This window comes from Parambassis ranga, chromosome 20, assembly GCF_900634625.1.
Source record: "Parambassis ranga chromosome 20, fParRan2.1, whole genome shotgun sequence".
NCBI classification, from domain to species: Eukaryota; Metazoa; Chordata; class Actinopteri; family Ambassidae; genus Parambassis; species Parambassis ranga.
Genome location: NC_041040.1, coordinates 2374013 through 2393179, shown reverse-complemented (window position 1 = coordinate 2393179; position 19167 = coordinate 2374013). Strand labels below are relative to the sequence as shown.

Genomic DNA, 19167 nt, shown 5'->3' with positions numbered 1-19167 from the left:
CGCCAGGGAGAGCGCAGCCATTCTTCCCCTGCCACATCTCGGATCTGTTTGGACATTTGAAAGGCCTGACCATGTCTGCGAGAGAGAAGGGGATCCTGACCAAAGACAGCGTCAGCCTGCTGCCCTGCTTCTATTTTGTGGAGGTGAGTCCCTGCTGCGTGCTGCTCAGACGCTTTGTCCCCGCATCACACGCACACGGCGGAGTGAGGCTGTAGTTTCATGTGCAACTGTCATTAAAGATCCATAAGGCTTCAGATCAGGATAGAGATGAGAAGTCAAAGAGAATCATGTCATACACACACACATCATCATCATCCTTGTGTCTTGTTGTATTAACTTTTCCAACAGATCCAATCAGAGACCATCCAACAGGGGCATTACAGGCTGACAGATATTGATCAGTCTGCTGATGTTATCAGCTGATATCAGCTTCTCAGAGATATATCAGTATTTTCAGAACATGATGCAGAAAACGACGCTCGGGGTAACATGGTTATCATCAGTGATTTAGATTCAGCCTGTCTGCAGCTCCAATGTGTGCTGGCAGTTGCTAACTATCTAATCTGTGAACTACATCACTGGGAAGTTAAACACTAATTGACAGCTCATCACATTTATTCACTACATTAGCATGGTAGCTAGAGTCAGCTATGGATCTTCAGTATATGGAGAATACCAGCCATATATCATTTATTTTTCTATATTTTTGTTATGTTGAGTTTATTATTATCTTCCTTTTTAACATTTTTTTAACATTTTTCTTTCTTTTCTTATTTAGAATTTGTTTGTGTTAATTTTCTGCATGTTAGTATTTTTTTTAACATTTAGTACACATATGTTTATTTATTTATTTATTTTTACAACATTATTTTATGTTATTATTATTTCATACTATTTTTTATTTAATTAGATTTTATTATAATTTAATAGTTTTTTATCATTTAATTTTTTCCTGTTTTTTCAGTTTTTTTTTCACATTAACTTAAATGTTGCATTGGGAAATAATTGAAATTGACTGCTGGTTTCAAACATTAAAGTGGAGATGCATGCAGATTCTAGTGACTGTCACTCATCTCCCTGCTGTGCATTTTATGCATGCTCTAATTCACTGATGGCCTGTGGCTCCACAATCACATCGGCATCTTATATGATGTGCTGCAGCCTTCTCATACGTACAGTGACTTTGTCAGGGGGATTCCCTCAGCTTTGGTTGGATTTGGGGACCTTTACATGTCAATGCACTCTCACTACTAAACAATAAATGCCAGCTTTTTTCTAATCACTGCTGTTCACTGAGGGGAAACAGCAGGCAGAATTTAACTAGGTCAGTGTTGAAAGTTAATTTTGCCCAGTGAACTCAAGCACTTGTATAAAGAATGAAGCACTCTCAGATGATTCCCTGAGGTCTGTTATAGTTAGAGAGCGGAGGCTGTGTGGCCTGCTCAGCTCTGTCCCATCCTGCTCTTCCTGTCATGTCCTATCATAGATGTGATGTGGAGATCAGAGCATGCAAATCATGATGGATCCCTTCCTCAGAGATTTACACACCTCTGCTATCACCTGCCACATCCTTTCAAAAGCTGAAAGGTTTAACCCAGGTGGCAGTTTGGAGACAAACTGTTAACAGCAAACTTTGATTTTGTACTCAAAGTATCAGTTTGAGATGAAGCTTGGCATCTTTTTGGACATTTCAGCTCCTCCTCTTTACCTGTATTTGGATTAAATGGGAGTTTAGGTGGACTAAAATGCTGCCAACATGGGATTAGTGAAGCGTTCCGCCAGGACTTATCTTTAGTACCTTCATGGAAGGTTCACCTATGGTTTTTCAAGTGGTTTCTATGTCTGAAGTACATGAAGAACAGAAACTCAAAACAGCAGCATACTATCTGTCTTTATGTATATGCCCACAATGACCAGGTCGCTTGCTACAGTGTATGCACTACGAATACCAAAGTAAGGTTAGGGTGGCTCGAAATGCATGGGCCTTAGCCTTCTGGGTGAAAGTTTGGAGCGAAGTTCTACCATCACTAACACCTCTATCTGTAGACTTTTAATTGAGATCTGCTGTTCCAGCAATTCAGCCAAATGTGACTATTTAATTCCACAGAGTAACTCTTTGTGAGCAGCAGCTGCAGATATGATCTGTTACAGGCCGACTGCTCTACTTTAGTTTGGGCTGAGTACTGAAGTCCGGTGAGGCTCTGCTGCGAAGCCTGAGGCAGCTTTTCCTCTAAAGTGGAACAAATGGAAGCATGGGCAGGGCTGAACAACTGTTATCTAAAAACTGGGGGAAAACAAAAGATTAAATCACATATATAATTGTAGGGAGGGGACACAGCCATTAGCCCAGATAAAGAATAAAGAGAATATCTGCAGAAATCTCGTACAAAATCTTGTGAACAGGGACTACGGCTCTGTTGTCTTCGACTGTCAGGAGCTCCAAGTAATTAGGTTTTGGAAAAAATGAAAGTTTAGAAGAAGCCTTTGGTTGTTTCCTTGTTTCTTTTCTTGGGTCCAGCACTCCCCCGTCCATGTGTGGCCCAATTCTTTCCTGTAAAAAGTTGTTAGTCCAGAATAAACCGGCTGCTGCAGACAGTGACTCTACCAGCGGTCCCAGCCCGGCACCAGGCCGCTCTGAACCGCTTTGCTTGTTGGCTGGCAGGGCGTGAGTCTTAGCACGTGACAGAAACGGGGCAAAAAGAAGGCGAGACAAGGAGAATGAAGCACAGAAAGAAGGCTGGCAGTGAGTGTTAGCAGATGTAGGGCAATGGAACATCTCTGCTGATCTGAGCTCTCCCAGAGGAGGCGAAGCATTTCAGAGAAAAGAGAGTGTAAGGAGAAATTCTGCTCTGATTTATCCCTCTGCTCTTGCTCCAGTCTGAATGCAGCCTTCTTGAACCTTCTGTTGATTTACTCCTCACTGTCTCTAAATTCAGCCATCAGATTGTTTGTAAGGCAGACAGCCAGCCAATCATTCAGTTCAGTAAACCAGTCATAAGAACCGGAGAGGAATCTGTGAGAATGATGAATCACTTTTTACTGAAGGAATGAAAATGTCAGAGCTGCGACAAAAACATAGAAAAAAAAAATCACAGAAACTGACAGAATTGTTAAACTTTCCCATGGTCCTTGAATGCATCATGTTTGTAGTCTTTAAATCATTTTCCTAACACTTAAAGCAGCTTTCCTTCCGTTCCTCATCGTTCTATCCACAACATTTCTGTGTGTTGACAGAGTGTTATCACTCAGACACCTCCGAAAGTTCCATGGCTGTCGCTGCGCTTGGCCCACCAAAAATAACTGCCAGCCAAAGCCCACTGGAGCCTGCTTTCCATTTTTACACATCTATTATTCAAAGTGCTCTGTCTTCTCCCCGTTCTCATCTCCGTAATCACTGAGGGCCCGCCAAGAGCACACCAGAGCCAGTCCAGGGATTACCATCAGGAAAACTTTTCAGAGAAGTTTCATATGGTCCAGGGCCAAACACTTATCCTAATTTAAACAGCCAAAGAGGAAAGGGCAAAAGGGCAGCTTTCCAACTGTACAATGGAACAACAAAAATATCAGATATTGCAGTTTTGACCTCTAGAGGCAGCGGGGACCATTAAATCTGTGTTTCTATAACCCGGGGTAACCTGTAAGCAGTTAAAGCCTCCTTTCACGTTGGCTAATGTTAATGTTCATAAATCCATCACTGAGAAAACACTACAGAACCACGGCAGAGCTGCAAGGAGAAAGCCACAGCTGTCCACAAAGAGATGCTAAAGATTAAGCTAAACACTGAGGGCTGCAGGGGAAATGTTTCATGGATGGCTGAGAAGAATATAGATTTAAATGAGAAAGGAAAACTCTGCCTCCCAGCATTAGAACCTTATCTAAACTCTAAATCATGAAAGCATGGTGGTGGTAGGAGCGTTGTTGGGTGTGTTTTGTTCTAATAGAAAAACAGGTGGCCCCCTCAAATGCAATGTAATCCGATATAATGCTTCAGTTGGTATTGACAGGGCTAAATGTTTCAGTTGCTTTGCTCTGTGCCTTCGTTTTATGGCAAAAATCCCTTTGTTATCAAAATCAAAATGTTGAAATTTATTCCATGATCTTTGGCCTAAAATCCTTCACTGTAAGTTGTAAAAATGACTGCTGTGTACACACCATAAGAAAAACTGCAGACATGCTAAAAATTACTTCAGTTATATGCAGTGGTGGAGGAATACAATTACCCAGCAAAATATATACTCAAGTAAAAGTAGAAGTGCTACATCAGCAATCCTACTTAAGTAAAAGTCTTAAGTACTTTTAAATGTACTTAAAGTATTAACAGTACTCACGCACCAAATATATTATTGATTTCCATTGCAAAGAATCTGAACAGGGTAAAATAATCAAAGAAATCATCTGCTGCTGATAAAAAACAGTGCCTGTGTTAGCAGACAGCAGCTAACTAGTTAGCTCACTGAGCCAGAGCACCGGCATCATGACTGAGGCTCATTATAGAAACACAGCTGGCAGCGTGACACCACCTCCATGCAGAGTCTGACCTCACATCAGTCCAGCACTGTGTTCATCACATGGAACAAGGAACTACAGACACTGTAGAAATGTAGTGGAGGAGAAAGTACAGGTAACAGCTGCAACATGTGATGGAGTAAAAGTATAAAGTATGCACTATTATTTTCACTTAAGTAAAGTATAAATACATAAAAAAATACGTAAGTACAGTAATGAAGTACAAATACTTAGTTACTTTCCATCACTGGTTCTATGACAGACCTCTCCATATCAAGTTAAAATGTCCACAGCTTATTACCAGTGTGGATATAATTTTATTTTCTGTGATGTCCTGAAAAATAGATACACTGAACTCTGAACTTCCTTCCTCCTGTGTGGGACTTGTGAATAATTCAGAGGTCAGCAGAATCAGGACCTTAATCATCCGTATGAAAGGAGTCGTGAGACAGCGTTACAAATACGATTAGCTGCCATGACATAAAGCAGGAATTAGCTTTGAAGTACGTAGTGGGGCACAGTTTCCCTCCTGTGGCAGCTTCATCTGCTGAGCACGAGCACTGCGAACGCTCACACTGACCTATATTTCTTATTTGCACACTGAGATGCTGGAGGAGAGGTGAGAGAGGCTGACAGCCAAGAAAACAGACCTGAGAGAGGGGGAGGGGGGAGGGAGGCCGGATAAAGCTCAGTAGGAGGGAGGCATCAAGAGCTGGTTTTACTGCATGGCTGCTGTTTCACTGATTCATCCTCAAACCAAAAGCAGCACCGTGCATTTTTATGAGGACATTTAACCATCAATACCCCAAGCAGTTCCCAAAGCTCCACTACATTAGAGCTATTATTATAATCCTGCAAATCCACTGTAGAGAACAGGCAGAACGGTCATGTCATCATCATCTAAGGAAGCATATAGCTTGAGAATAAAAGTGGGCCAAGCATTGAACCCTGAGGAACCCCACATTGCAGCTAAAGGTATACCTCAGCAAATCAGAAAGCTCACACACACACACACACACTTCCTTGCTTGGGCCAAAAATGATGCAGAAAATCATTCAAATCTTATTGTTAAGCTTGTGGGACTGTTGTATAAAGTGGGAGTGTATGAGTATAGTATTGAATAAACAGGTGCCATATTGGAGTCCCCAGCTTCCCTCCTGTAACAGTAGCTAGTTGTGACATGCAGCTGTTTGGTCTCCTCTCTTGACTCTTGTGTGGCTCAGTGGAAACTGTAAAATGACAGTTTTGCTGGTGTTTGTGGAGGAAGGGATTTTGTCTGGGGATTGTCCCGTTAGCTCTGCGCTCTCACAGCTCCTGACAGGACGGGGTATTGGAATTAAATGCCACCAGCTCTCACAGCACACAGTACACTGACACTGTGACAGGTCAGTGGTGAAATCGCTGCAGCCATCCATAAACAGCTCTGCATCTCTGACTGGTGAAGCTCTTTGACTCGCTCCACTGAGGGACACCAACACCAGTTTTTATGTTTGTTGCTTTAACTTTGTTTTATGGTTGGAATTGAACAGCTGATGGCGTTTTTATTATGATTTTAGGAGCCTGGGTGTAACAGGCATCTGTCTCTTGTTCAGTTCATGGGATGAGGAGGACTCTTCCTGCAGGTCTGAGCTGAAATGAGTGGGAGCAATTCATCAGAGCAATTCATTCCACATGACGTTTTGCATCACCCTGAGCACCATCCCCTCAGGTCATGAAAACTATTTTCCATGGCTCCATCCTCATTATCAAATCGAATTAGCATGGTCATTGAAGCAGAGGGTTATGGGGACATTTGCAGCCATCACAGACTGTTTATCTATTTATTTATTCATTGGCAATCTGCTGAAGCTGCTGCTGTTTGTGACTGAACTCTGGTATCCTTTTCTCCGTGTATAGCTGCCGATCCTGGTGTCGTCTGTGGTCAGTCTGTACTTCCTGGAGTGGACGGACGTCTTCAAGCCGGTGAAGTCGGGCTTTAACTGCCATGACCGCAGCCTGAGCCTGCCCTACATCGACCCCAACCATGAAGTCATCCCCCTGCTGATGCTGCTCAGCCTGGCCTTCGCTGGCCCTGCCATCACAGTAAGGAGCATCCACACAGAAAACTGACACTGACCTTACTGCAGGATCTTGAAAGTGAAACACACCATCTGGCAGCCATATTGGAGACAGGAGGATTGTGGAGCTAAACGAACAAATAGACCAGTGGTGAATAAACATTGTTAACGTATGAGGAACTTGTCATTCCTGCAGTATATAACAATGTTGTGTTGGGATTATCAGTCGTCCACAGCCAGCAGAGAAAACATAATCTGGGTGATAGTACAGTGGCGCTTGAAAGTCTGTAAACTGCTTTCCATATTTCTGCATAAATATAACCCAGAACATCAAAACCCAAATCAAATAAATGAGACAGAAATGTCACATTTATATATATAGAAAATGAGTACAAATCATCGTCCACAGCAGCTTGGAGGAGTTTGAGTCCATTCCTCAGTACAGAACAGCTTCAGTTCTGACATGTTGCTGGGTTTCCTCACATCAAGTGCTCGTTTCAGCTCCTTCCACAACATTTCAGGTGGATTAAGGTCAGGACTTTGACTTCAGAACATGAACTCTGTTCTTCTTGAACCATTCTTTTGTAGAACCACTCGTGTGTTTGGACTTGTTGTCTTGCTGCTCTTTCTGGTGGCAAAACCATCCTGACCCAAATACTACCACCACTGTGCTTTACAGAGGGGCTGAGGTTCTTGTTCTGGAATTCAGTGCTCCTCTTTCTCTTGGTCTCATTCGATAGTGGTGTTCTTTCTCCTTGCAGCTGTGACTTGCACACCACATCTGCTCAGTGTTCTCCTAATTGTAGCTTCATGAACATTTACATTTATGTCAGAGAGGCTTCTAGATGCTTGTTCTTACCCTGTTTTAAACTCTATAGGTTCTCTACCAGACTCTTCTCACTCTACCCTGTGAATGTACAGCTGATTTTATAGTAATGAGCTTTGGCAGAAGACCACAAAGATTTAAAGCACATGTTATCCCTGAAGGCCTGATGAGAGAACAATCAAACAGCCTCCTCTGTATACATTCTGACTCTGGTATCAGCTTCTTCCTAAGATTCTTCTCCCAGCAACTTGTGGAGCAGAAGACATCACATTACTGGGGTTTGATTGTCGCTTAGCGTTAGCGCTGCATGCTGCCCACCCTCAAGGCTTAATGTAAACTGGGTTCAGTTCTGACTGGATTCCTGTTCCCCTGGTGGGATCTTAACAACGTGCTGCTGGGGGCTGGTCCTGAGGAGGATATTCAGCGAGCTGGCAGCAGTTATGGCATGAAAGAAGAGTTGTTGCAGTGGATTTGTTAAAGCTGCTGAAGCGAAAAAAAGGCCACAGCTCCTCGCTCCTGCCTCTCCAGGCACTTTCACAGCATTCAGTACAGTAAACCACAACCACGAGTTGTCAGTGTGCGTTGACGTTTTAAATTGACCATGCTCACGTCAGGGTGGAAGTTATTTGATGCTAAAAAGTTATTAATTTCAATTCATTTAATTCATTTTGTCTGTCACTCAAAGCTGTCACATTCTTAATTATGCAAAAACTGAAAGCCTTAATGTTGCATTTGTATTACTCACACAGAAACGTTAAGCTTTTCTCTGCTGTGAGAGTGATCTCCTGCAGCTCTCAGTGTTATGTTGGGATATTCTGGCAGCTTTCCCACCCAAAAAAATGGAAAAGGAAAAGAGCTTTTTATGCTTAGCAGGAAAAATATGGTGTACATTTTATAGATAAACCCTCCGTTACTGAGAGTCCTATGTACAGTGTGTCAGTTTCAGTATTATGCAGATCCCTGGGGGTCCTCCTCTAAGTACTCCTAATCCTTCTCTCTTTCCATCACTGATGCTGCATTCCTTTTTTCTTCTCTCCCTCGATTGTTGGCGCTCTCTCCTCTAGCCGACCCTAGATATCCTTTTCTTCTCATCTTCCGGTTTCTGCAGTTTCCTTAAGCTGCTCAGCAGACACCTTGTGCCACTAGAGGAGTGTGTGAGTTAGCATATCCTGGCCAGCGCTCTTAGCTGAGACCAGAACTAGACATGCTAAGCAAAGGATGCCACACACACTAAATCACACAGCCACACAAAAGCCTCTCTAAAAAACCCACAACAGACAGAAGGTCATGAGGCAGGGCGCTGTGGAAGTCCTTGTGGACCAACACATGTTAACAGCTGAGTTGTTGTGTTTGCAGATCATGATCGGAGAGGCCATCCTGTTCTGCTGTCTGTCTCGGAGGAAGAGTGGCGCTGGGGCCGAGGCTAACATCAACGCAGCTGGCTGCAACTTCAACTCCTTCATACGCAGAGCCGTCCGTTTTGTTGGTACAGATTTTTTCTCTTCATGTACACACTGGCATTTATTTACTCTCTGACAAAAAGATTTAGTTACTCCTGTACTGTTCAAATATACTTTGTCTGCATGAGAACAGACCACAGACTGTACGTAAGGATGAATGACACAATAACTCCCCTGATGGCCATGGAGTGTTACACCTCTGCAATTTAATGAGCCCTACGATGCAGAACAACCAGCTATAAACAATGTTCAAATCAGAGCAGCCAGGTTGCGGAAAAACAGTTTTTGTGCAAACAAATGAGCGCAAGTATGGAGGATTTATCAATGTCATGTATCAATGTATCAATGTCATCTTTTTCCAAGGTGGCAACATCTATATGTGAGATATTGTGGCCTCACTTGTATGTATAATGGAGGTGGAGCTGTGTCATCCACCTACAATACCAATCGTGTGCGACGACAGGTCATGATCATGATAATGCTTCCTCTTGTATCAAAAATATTGTTTCAGTAATTCTAAATATTTTCAAGCCTGATATTTTAAAAACAAGGTTTTTACATTTACATTGTTCTGTCTGTCCTCAGGTGTTCATGCATTCGGTCTTTGTGCCACAGCCCTCATTACTGACATCCTCCAACTGATGACAGGCTACCCGACACCATACTTCCTCACCGTGTGTAAACCCAACTACACCACGCTTAATGTCAGCTGTGAGCAGAACCCCTACGTCATGGAGGACATCTGCTCGGGAGCTGACCCGGCGGCCATCAACCAGGGCAGGTGAGAGGAGGAGGAACGTCACAAGGCAATCCCAGTATATAAATCCACACTGACTGTTTAAGCACACCCTGCTGACACATAAACAGACTTAAAGCCTCCAGAAACTGGATGACACTTGAGACATTGGCCAACTGGGTAGGCAGCTGGATGTAGGGCTTTAGATGAAGGTGGGTCCTAGAGTCTCAGTCCTTGTGTTGGTTTTGGAACCCACTATGCAGCAGCCCATCCACATTGTTGGTCACCTGAGCTGCTGAGATGTCGAGCAGCTAAACAGTGTACCATCACTGAGAGCTATGCTTGCTAGGTTGTAATTATTGTTGCCAATACAGTCAACAGTGACAGTGACGGCGCTGTGACCATGATTTAGTATGTGTTGATGTGCGAAGGCAAGGCTTCCATCTAGAACCTAAGATCAGGTCGTGCAACCGTGACCAAACTCATTAAGTAGGAAAGACCTCACAGTGGTGGTGGAACTGTGGATACAACTGAAAGGACAGGTGTTTCAGCTGTGGAGACACCCTGAGGAGGACTCAGGTGGACATTAAACAGGACCTACATGAACCCTGGCGTCTGTGAGACTAAATGGAATTTCATCCCCATGTGAGTCTGTTTGTGTGTCAGTAGACAACATAGGGATGCTGTGGAGCAGGACGAGGCTAGGTTAGACCCGAGCTTTGGGACGCATGTAGTTCTGGCTGCAGAGCGTGGGGCTCTAAATATAAATATAACCCTCTGCTCCTGGCATAAACACTGTCTTCTGCTCTCTCTGTGGCAGCTTAAGCTTCGGTCTTGTTTCCAGAGCGGCATAAAAAAGCTGTTTTTTGCTGCAGCAGTTGTGCATCAGGGGTATTATTAACCTATTTTACCAGCAGAAGCTATGTAGTGTGCCTGACTCCCTTTAGCAATGGCATCGCATTGTTACTATGACGCACTATGGCTGAGAGTGGAGGTCATGGGAAAATGAAAACTCCATCAGTTCAACATTGATAACATGATTTGCACCTATATGGTGCCTGTAATTTGATACTATAGCGTGTGGCATAGACTCCTTTAGAATTCACTGGTGTAATTTAATTATTATTTGTATTTATCATTAGAATATGTTTATATTTATTAGAAGAGTATGACTACCGTACTAGTTGATTCCTGAATTTACAGGCCCATGTGAAAATCTGAAAAGACAGGTAGCAGTGTCCTTTTTGGAGAGCAGTGACTTCGTCCTTGCAGCTCTACCATGCACACTGTGGTTGTTCAGTGTTCTCCATGGATTTAGGAACATTCACATTAGACATCGTAGCTGCTCCTCCTGGGGAGGGTGTGAAATCTGCTGATGTTTTGGTTCATATTTAGGCAGAAATATAGAAAATCTAAAGGGGTTCACACTAACTTTCTTGCACCACTATACACTAAAAGTGCATAGTAATGTATTCGAATCTGTTGGTGTAAAAATGGGTCACTACATTGAGCTGCAGGATCAGTTTTCATATGTGAATGAAAATTTTATGACTCCACAGATGTTAGTAATGCTTTTTTCAGGATGAAAGCGCACACACACACACACACATACACACACTAGAATACACACAACTGCAGAAATGCACCAAGACGCACTCACACACATGCAGAGTCAGGAGTAAAGATGAGGGCTGGTTGGAGGAGTCGGCAGAAGTAGGTCATTGGGATGGAGCTCAGTGAGAAACTGGGCCACAGGTTCCTCTTTGTGGCACACAGTCAGGCTCCTGCTGTTACACTGCGGTATACGATGGAGATCAGATGTATACACTACAATCAGACATATCACAACAAATCATGCCAAAAGCAGGGCATCTATTGTTTTTCTGTTTCCTTAACAACTGTTTTCATGGGTGGTGGTGTTTGAGATGTCTCATTATAGCTGCGTTTCCCTCCACCTTCTGTTGACTCGTTCACAGATGTGAGTGTTGGCTGAGTGTATTTTTGTTCTTTCATCTCTTGCAGAAAATCCTTCCCGTCACAGCATGCAACGCTGGCATCCTTTGCAGCTGTTTATGTTTCGGTGAGTAATGATTCGAGCCCACGCAAGCACTTAACCCTGCTCCCTCTTCCAACATGGTTAATATGCATCGGTTCTGAGCAGTGTTTATTTTGTAGGAGGTGAATTGTTTTAACAGAACATTTAAAAATAGGGGGGAAACAGGGGCTTATAAAATACGAGATGCTGAAGCCGCTGTTATGTGTTGACAGATGTACTTCAACAGCACTCTGACAGACTCATCCAAGCTGCTCAAGCCCCTGCTGGTCTTCTCCTTCATCATCAGTGCCATCATCTGTGGTTTGACCAGGATCATTCAGTACAAGAATCACGCCATCGACGTCTACCTGGGCTTCCTACTCGGAGGAGCTATTGCTGTCTATCTGGTAAGGATCAGGCCTCCTTTCCATTGGTTCACAAGGTGTCTACTGTCTGTGTTCTTAAGTGGATGTCTTTGAGGAATTTAACATAAATAGCAAAGTTAAGTGAGTTTGTTCATCCTCTGTCAAACTTGGAGCCATCATTACTGAGTTAGCTTAACAGTCTATAATGGTTTGGTCGCAGCATTTTACGGCAGTCTCCATTGGCAAGGGTTTGTTGACTGAGCCTCACTACAAGTCCTGGTTTCAGACTTTTATGACATTTCTCTGGTAGGTTCTTGGCTTAAATGAGATGCTAATGCTAACAAGTCTTATGGCGTTACTTGTGGTTTCCTTGAGTTCTTGTCTGCACTTTTGGAGCATGAGAATGAGAGAGAGTGAGGGTTGCCAATAAAAAATGATGTAGAATAGATAACCTCGGATGGGACGGGAGTTGTTAGCAACATAGAATATGCAGATTAACATGTAAACTAGAATGAGTGCACGTAAAAGATGACAAATGAAGCATCACACACTGAGTGTGGGATTGTACCTAATGTCTCTCCGTTCCTCTGTTTCCAGGGGTTGTATGCCGTTGGGAATTTTCAGTCTAGTGAGGAGACCAGCAGCAGCAGCCCCCCTCCGCTCGTACACCGCCCTGCTTGCTCGTTGCCCCACATTAGCCAGGAGGCTGTCCTCCACCACATGCAAATGAAAGCTAGCTTAAGTGGAGAGTCTACGATATCCACCTCCCACTCCGAGGGCATGCTCCACCGAGGCCTTCAGCAGCAGAGGCCCGATGACAGCCTGAAGCGCTCCAGTGCAGATGTGGAAGTGGTGTCCCCCCGCAGTCCTCAGAGCAAAGAGGCCATAGTGAGCTTTAGTCACACCCTGCCGCGGGTCCACACCCCCCAGGCCATTGCGGCGTATGAGGAAGCAGCCAGACGTCATGCTGCCACCCTCCACCATGCCTCCATGGACTCCAGCCGCTCAAAGCAGCTTCTGTCTCAATGGAAAAGCAAGAACAACAATCATAAGTGTTCCCTGCAGGTGCCAGATTCCTTCTCCTCCTCCGTGGACTCCTCGTCTGGCCAGTCCTCCCAGCACCCCCTCCACCACGGCAGCATGGAACTTCGGTCCAGCTCCGAACCATCAGCTATGGGCCTGAATGGAGGCTTTGACGGCCACGCGTACATGTCCAAACTGGCCACAGGGGCAAGCACCACCCTGCCCAGTAACTGCAGTGGCATCACTGGAGGGGCCAGGATTACCATGCAATCCAGACCAGGGTCTTCACAGCTGGTCCACATACCAGAGGAAGCTCACGAGAATTATAATAGTTCTGCTCAGAGGATGGTGGGTGGAGGAGGAGTAGGAGGAGGTGAGGGGATGTCAGCAGTAAACTGCTCAGTTCAGGCTAACTGGCAGAGGGCAGCAGAGAAGACCGGGGTCTGCAGAGCTAATGAGAACGGGCATACCACGCAGCCACGGATCCTGCAAGTGATTGCTATGTCCAAGCAGCAGGGACTACTACAGACTCACTCCAAAAGTTTAGATGAAAGCAGCATAGGCTGCAGTGGCACCGGCTCTGTTCGCTACAGGACGCTAACCGATCAAGACCCCACCAGCACCACAGGGCCCAGCTCACTGGGCAGCACCACAGGCAGCATTTCAGGGAGCACCGGAGCAATCATCAGAGTGGAGGCCCATCCAGAAGACAACAGACCCGTCATCCACCCTCCATCCACAGATGGAAGCGGATCATGGAGGTGGCGGTCCCTGGATCATGGCACTGGAGGTGGTGGAGGTGCAGGGACCAGTGGAGTGGGGGGAGGAGGAGGAGGAACAGGCGGAGGAGGGGAGAGTTTGAGGCAGTCGTTTGAGCTCAACGATCTAAACAGAGATTCAGAAAGCTCAGACTCCATACGGGAAGGATCTATTGACAGGAAGCGGGCCAATCACATCGTCACCACCACTGCCACCGTCAGCACCCCACCCATAGTGACTGTTCACACCCAGAGTACAGGCCAGTCAGAGCAGAGGCTCCATCCGCAGGGCCTCTCTACCATAAGGGTCACACCGGGGGATAGTTGCGGATCTGGAGTGTCTGGAGGAGGAGGAGGTGTAGGAGTAGCAGGTGGAGGTGGAGAGACCGCTTCAGAACCCCCCGCAATCACCTCCAGAGAGTCCACGCTGCGAAGAAAAGGCAATAACGTCATCCTGATTCCAGAGAGAGCCAACAGCCCGGACAACGCACGGAACGTTTTCTACAAGGGGACGTCCATCACGCCCGTCTTCAAGGACTAACGTACAAAACGAGACACGTAGCTCTAACAACGTGCCGACCGTCAGCATCACGTCATTATGTACATATATATCAAAATAAGCATGATTTTTGTACGTGTTTACACTCAAGCACAACCTTTTAAATGTTGTAGAAATAATCACTGTGTACTTTTGTGGTCACTCCTGAGGACACCTGTGTAAACGCTGACAGTGTGCCGGCGCTTCGGGAAGACAGGAAACTTTTTTTATCAAGTGTTTTGGATAAAAAAAAAAACTAAAGAAGTGAGTGATGTAGCAAAATACTGTATCCGTGACACAAATGTTTACTTCCCTGCACTGTAAATACTGTGTATGTTTTGAAATGGGTGCTACACCAGAAAATACTATTTACGTACTAAACGACATGCTGTATAATCCCAACAGATAAAGAAAGACTTATTTTAAAGAGTTACAACTATGACAGATAATATGTGGCAGAGATATGTTTTCTATTTTGTCTCCTTTCTGTACAGATACCACATATTCAACAGAATACTGTTTTGAACCATAAGTGTGCTTAGCATTCCTTCTGTAGCTATAAAGTCAAAAATGCTGTGACTTGCACTGAAAAAAAGCGTTTACTGAACCCCCCCCCCCCCCCCCCCCCCCCCCGATCCTCCATCTTTATATTCTCTATTTGTATTCGGACTTTGATGCTGATCACATATCAACAGCACAAAAAGCAGCGGGAGAGTCAGACAGTGAGAACAGTTCAGTATGTCACGTGTTCTCCTGACGGGTTTCGTGCCAAAATGATTGATGATGGATGGAAATTGATGAAATATCATCATCATCATGGAAAGCGATCGCTGTTGTCAAAACCCTGAGGGGTTATATGGTAAAAAAATATATTCATATCAATTAATGTATACAGACAGATGACCTGAGAGAAGCCTGACATCATGATAGAAATAATATGCAACTTAAAGTCATTCTGTTTCAAAGTTCAAAGTAAATTTACCGTCTATGGTGCCTTTCCTCGGCCCCAGCTTAAATTAATGAGAGAATTTTTTTAATTCACTTAAAAAAACGGATTGACAAAAATAACTAATAATCCTCACATACACATTTACTATGCTGTAAAAAAGGGTTCTGAGTTCAAAAAAAGTCAGAATTCTGAATGAATGTCTTTTTCAAAATCCTGACTTTATGTTTCATTTTATTAAGATTAAGACTAAGAATACCTTTATTAGTCCCACAATGGGGAAATTGACAATGAAAATGTCATGGTTAAAAGTTAAAATTCTGAGGATATTTATTTGTTATTTCATGTCATGGTATTTCTTTTTTTCTTTTTAAATAAATATACAGTATATATATATTTTTAGAGTGGCCCTAATCCACTTTAGGAATCTAAAGGGGGATCCAGTCTGTCTGTCTGTCTTCTCTTTAGACTCACAGACACCAAAATGCTGTAGTGTTTCACTAATTAATGAAAAAAAACCTTCAGACCTTTTCAAACAGAATGCTGTAAACCATTTCCGGCACCACTGTAGCCAAACTAATATTCATAGGTGCTATGTGTAGCATTTTCCACATTACTTTATGGCATGATGTTGCCGTCAGGTTGTAATACCTCCTCTCATGATAAAAAACAAGCATGAACCAGCTGTCTAGCACTCTTTCCACCAGTCTATGCACTGGACGGACTGCACCTTCATGTAGTGTCAGGCTGTCATTTCCTTTTGTGCCATAAAGAAACCAGCAGATTATTAGGTTTTTTTTTTAAATGAAACCCAACCAAAATACTCTGTTTCAGACTCTATGTAGGAACCAGTGCAGGCTGCCAGTTCTCTCTCACACGGTCTGGTTTGTTTATGCTGATGGTGGATGCTCAGAAAAATCTTTTTTGACTGTTGGGATGACGGGACTGTTCATCGGTGACTGAACCCATTGTTTACAGTAGTTTGCATATCATCTAAAAACAAAGCAGAGAATATGTGAGAACGTTTTGCCAAAGTTTCTACACAGGAAAAATAAATATAAATCATTAGATGTCATTTTCAGTATTTGTATAGAGAGTTGAAGCGTTATATTGTACATGATGAACCCCCAGTAACATTAGCATGGTCACTTTTAATGACGTGTATCACCAGATGTTTATCATATACGTAAATGTATTTTTATTTGAAATGTTTAACAATATGTGTTTCATAGTGAGAGTTATATGACAATCTTTTATATAAGTACTGCCCCCCCCTTCAGGTCATTGATGCAGGCTGGTTTTCTTTTTCTGTCCTTTAAAATGTAGCGACAACTTGTAGCTGTGGATTGAATTAAAACTACAAAAATTATTATTGTCAAATCAAGGCAGGGAGGCATGAATTTAACTTTAGTATATTTTAACAGTGTAAGTAACCCTCAGAGCCCCAAGGCGGAACAGTCCCTGTTCACTGCAGCCTCTATAGAAACAGCACAATTAAGGATAAGGATATTAAAGATATATAAGAAGAGAGGATTTGGACATGAATGATTTATTATTATGAATTATTGATTTTACAAAAATGTAAATGAACTGGTCTTAGCTTGGTCAGTTTTTTTTCTACAGGTATCACATTTACTGGGAACAAAAATCTAGGAGCTTCACATGCTAGTCTAATTTTATTTTTACAGTTTTTTTCCTTATGTCTACTGTAAAAAAATCAGCCAAACTTTTTGTCAAGTGACACATGTGAGTCAGACCTAGTTGTGCTGAGGAATGCAGATTTTTTTTTACAGTATTTATTTTCTATTGAATATAAGGTACAAAGTTGTTGTAACAACAATAACTTTATCTTAAATTCGATTGCATTTTTAAGCAGCTTTGGGGGTTTTGAAGGTAAATATTAGGGCTGTGTATTGGCAAGAATGTGGCGATACGATACATATCACGATACATCATGATACAATACAATATACGATATATCCCGATACTGTAACAAAGACTGTGCAATATATATATATATATATATAGATATATATAGAGTACGGAAAGCCTCATCTGAATACATCTTTCACAAGAACAAAATCTTTAATGATAATTATTTTAATTATAAGAACATTGCACAATGCAACTGTATCTCACATTCAAGTTGTTTTTATGCTGAAAGAGACAGTGTGCACCACAAAAGTAAGATGTTGAAATTAATGTTTGCTCATAAATAATCAATAAAAAAATCGATTTGGCCACAACTTAAATCGATACCAGTATCTCCAAATGAAAATATCGCGATATATCACAGAATCAATTTTTTTCTTACACCCCTAGTAAATATTACACAGCAGCGTTTAACCACAACTAAAAAATTAAAAGAATTTTACATTTTCTTTTTTGAAAATACTCAAACAGCCTCATTGGCTCCTACTGTAGGTGTGGATTAATGATGCATTTTATAGTTTCTTACAATAGTGAACCTCTGTGGACAAGATGTATCACACTTTTTATACACACACACACACACACACACGCCATCCAAAAAACAGCTCATTTAAAAAAAATCTACTGTGGTAGATTTGACAGTGTTTTTACAGTGTTTGATGCAATACATCTGCTAAAGATTTGATACATACATGTATTAAAGTACAGTTGACATGTCAAAGAAGCTGATTTACATGAAACCAGCCTGTGTGATGCTGCCTGATGATGATCTTTACGACGTGAAGGTGCAAAACACTAAGTACATTTTTTAGATCGAAGCCTTAAACATTGAAACTCCTCCTGTAACAGCGTAGCTTAAAAAGTCCCTGTTTAAGAGCTGACTGGACACGAGGAGACTAAAAAGTGACACAAACATTTCTGTGGAAGTGTTTCAAATAATTTGTGCGTCCTAAAAAGCCTGTGTGAGGTGACACGTGGGTAGAAGCGTAGGTCCAGTGGGTAGAACTGTGAGCGGATGCTCTCTGCATGTGTAGACTATTGTGTTTGTCCCTGGATGAATAATTAATGTTTTCTCATACTGTGATCAGCTGTATGAATCATATGCAGAAGGAAATACACTGTAAAAAAATAATTTAAAAAAAAAGTGAAGTTTAAAAATAAAGTGTGTGTAACAGTCACATGTGACAGTATGGGTCATTGAGAGACAGGCGCGGTCACACCGAGTATTCAGAGCACGTCCATCAGGGTAGATGACAAACTGTGCATCGTCTCAATGATTGGAATAAATGTTTGCTAATGAAACCAACCATGTCCTCTCCTCTGTGTGTCTGTTGTCATTTATTATTATCGTCCATTTCTGCTGTAACGTTGGACATTTTAACACGGATGACTGGCCCCCAGACCTCCACCACTGTATGCTGCTTTTGGTTCAACATCTCCACTTTGATCTCGTCTGTCCAACTTCCATTGTTCTAAGAGTTTGTTCAGATGCAGTTTTGCAAAGCTGTGGCGCCATTGACAACTGTGAGATCCAAACACAAACATGTGTCAAAGATGACCAACTGAAAGTGCGCTTTATTAAATAAAGCCAACAAACAAGGTCCAAAAAACAAAAAGGGGGACACCTGAACTAAGAGGAGCAAAGTACAAACAAAAGTCAAAGTCTAACTGAAACCAAACAGAACACAACAACTCCAGAGGACACACTGAGGAGACCACACTGAGGAGACCACACTGAGGAGACATCACAGAAACTACAAAGTATGACGACAAAGGAGCTCAGAGGACTTAAACACACAATATAACATGACACAGGTGAAACACATTAGGGCAGGGCAGGTAAGCAACAATAGAGGACAACACAAAACAAAGCAAAACACACAGGAATGCAAAGGGACACCAAGACTTTCAAAATAAAACAGAAGTACAACTAAAACCACGCAAATAACCAAGACCGGCAACAGAGAACTGAACAAAACAACTCA

General features: G+C 42.8%; 1 protein-coding gene across 1 annotated transcript; it reads left to right on the top strand.

Moving 5' to 3' along the window:
- The first annotated feature begins 71 nt into the window (after positions 1-71).
- On the top strand, positions 72-14307 carry plppr4b (phospholipid phosphatase related 4b). The gene is made up of 12 exons (XM_028433212.1): positions 72-143; positions 6403-6588; positions 8746-8875; positions 9435-9630; positions 11608-11665; positions 11854-12027; positions 12583-13360; positions 13412-13627; positions 13688-13798; positions 13859-13965; positions 14032-14089; positions 14144-14307. Exons 1-12 carry the CDS (start codon positions 72-74, stop codon positions 14305-14307), a joined length of 2250 nt encoding a protein of 749 aa, XP_028289013.1.
- The last annotated feature ends 4860 nt before the right edge of the window (positions 14308-19167 follow it).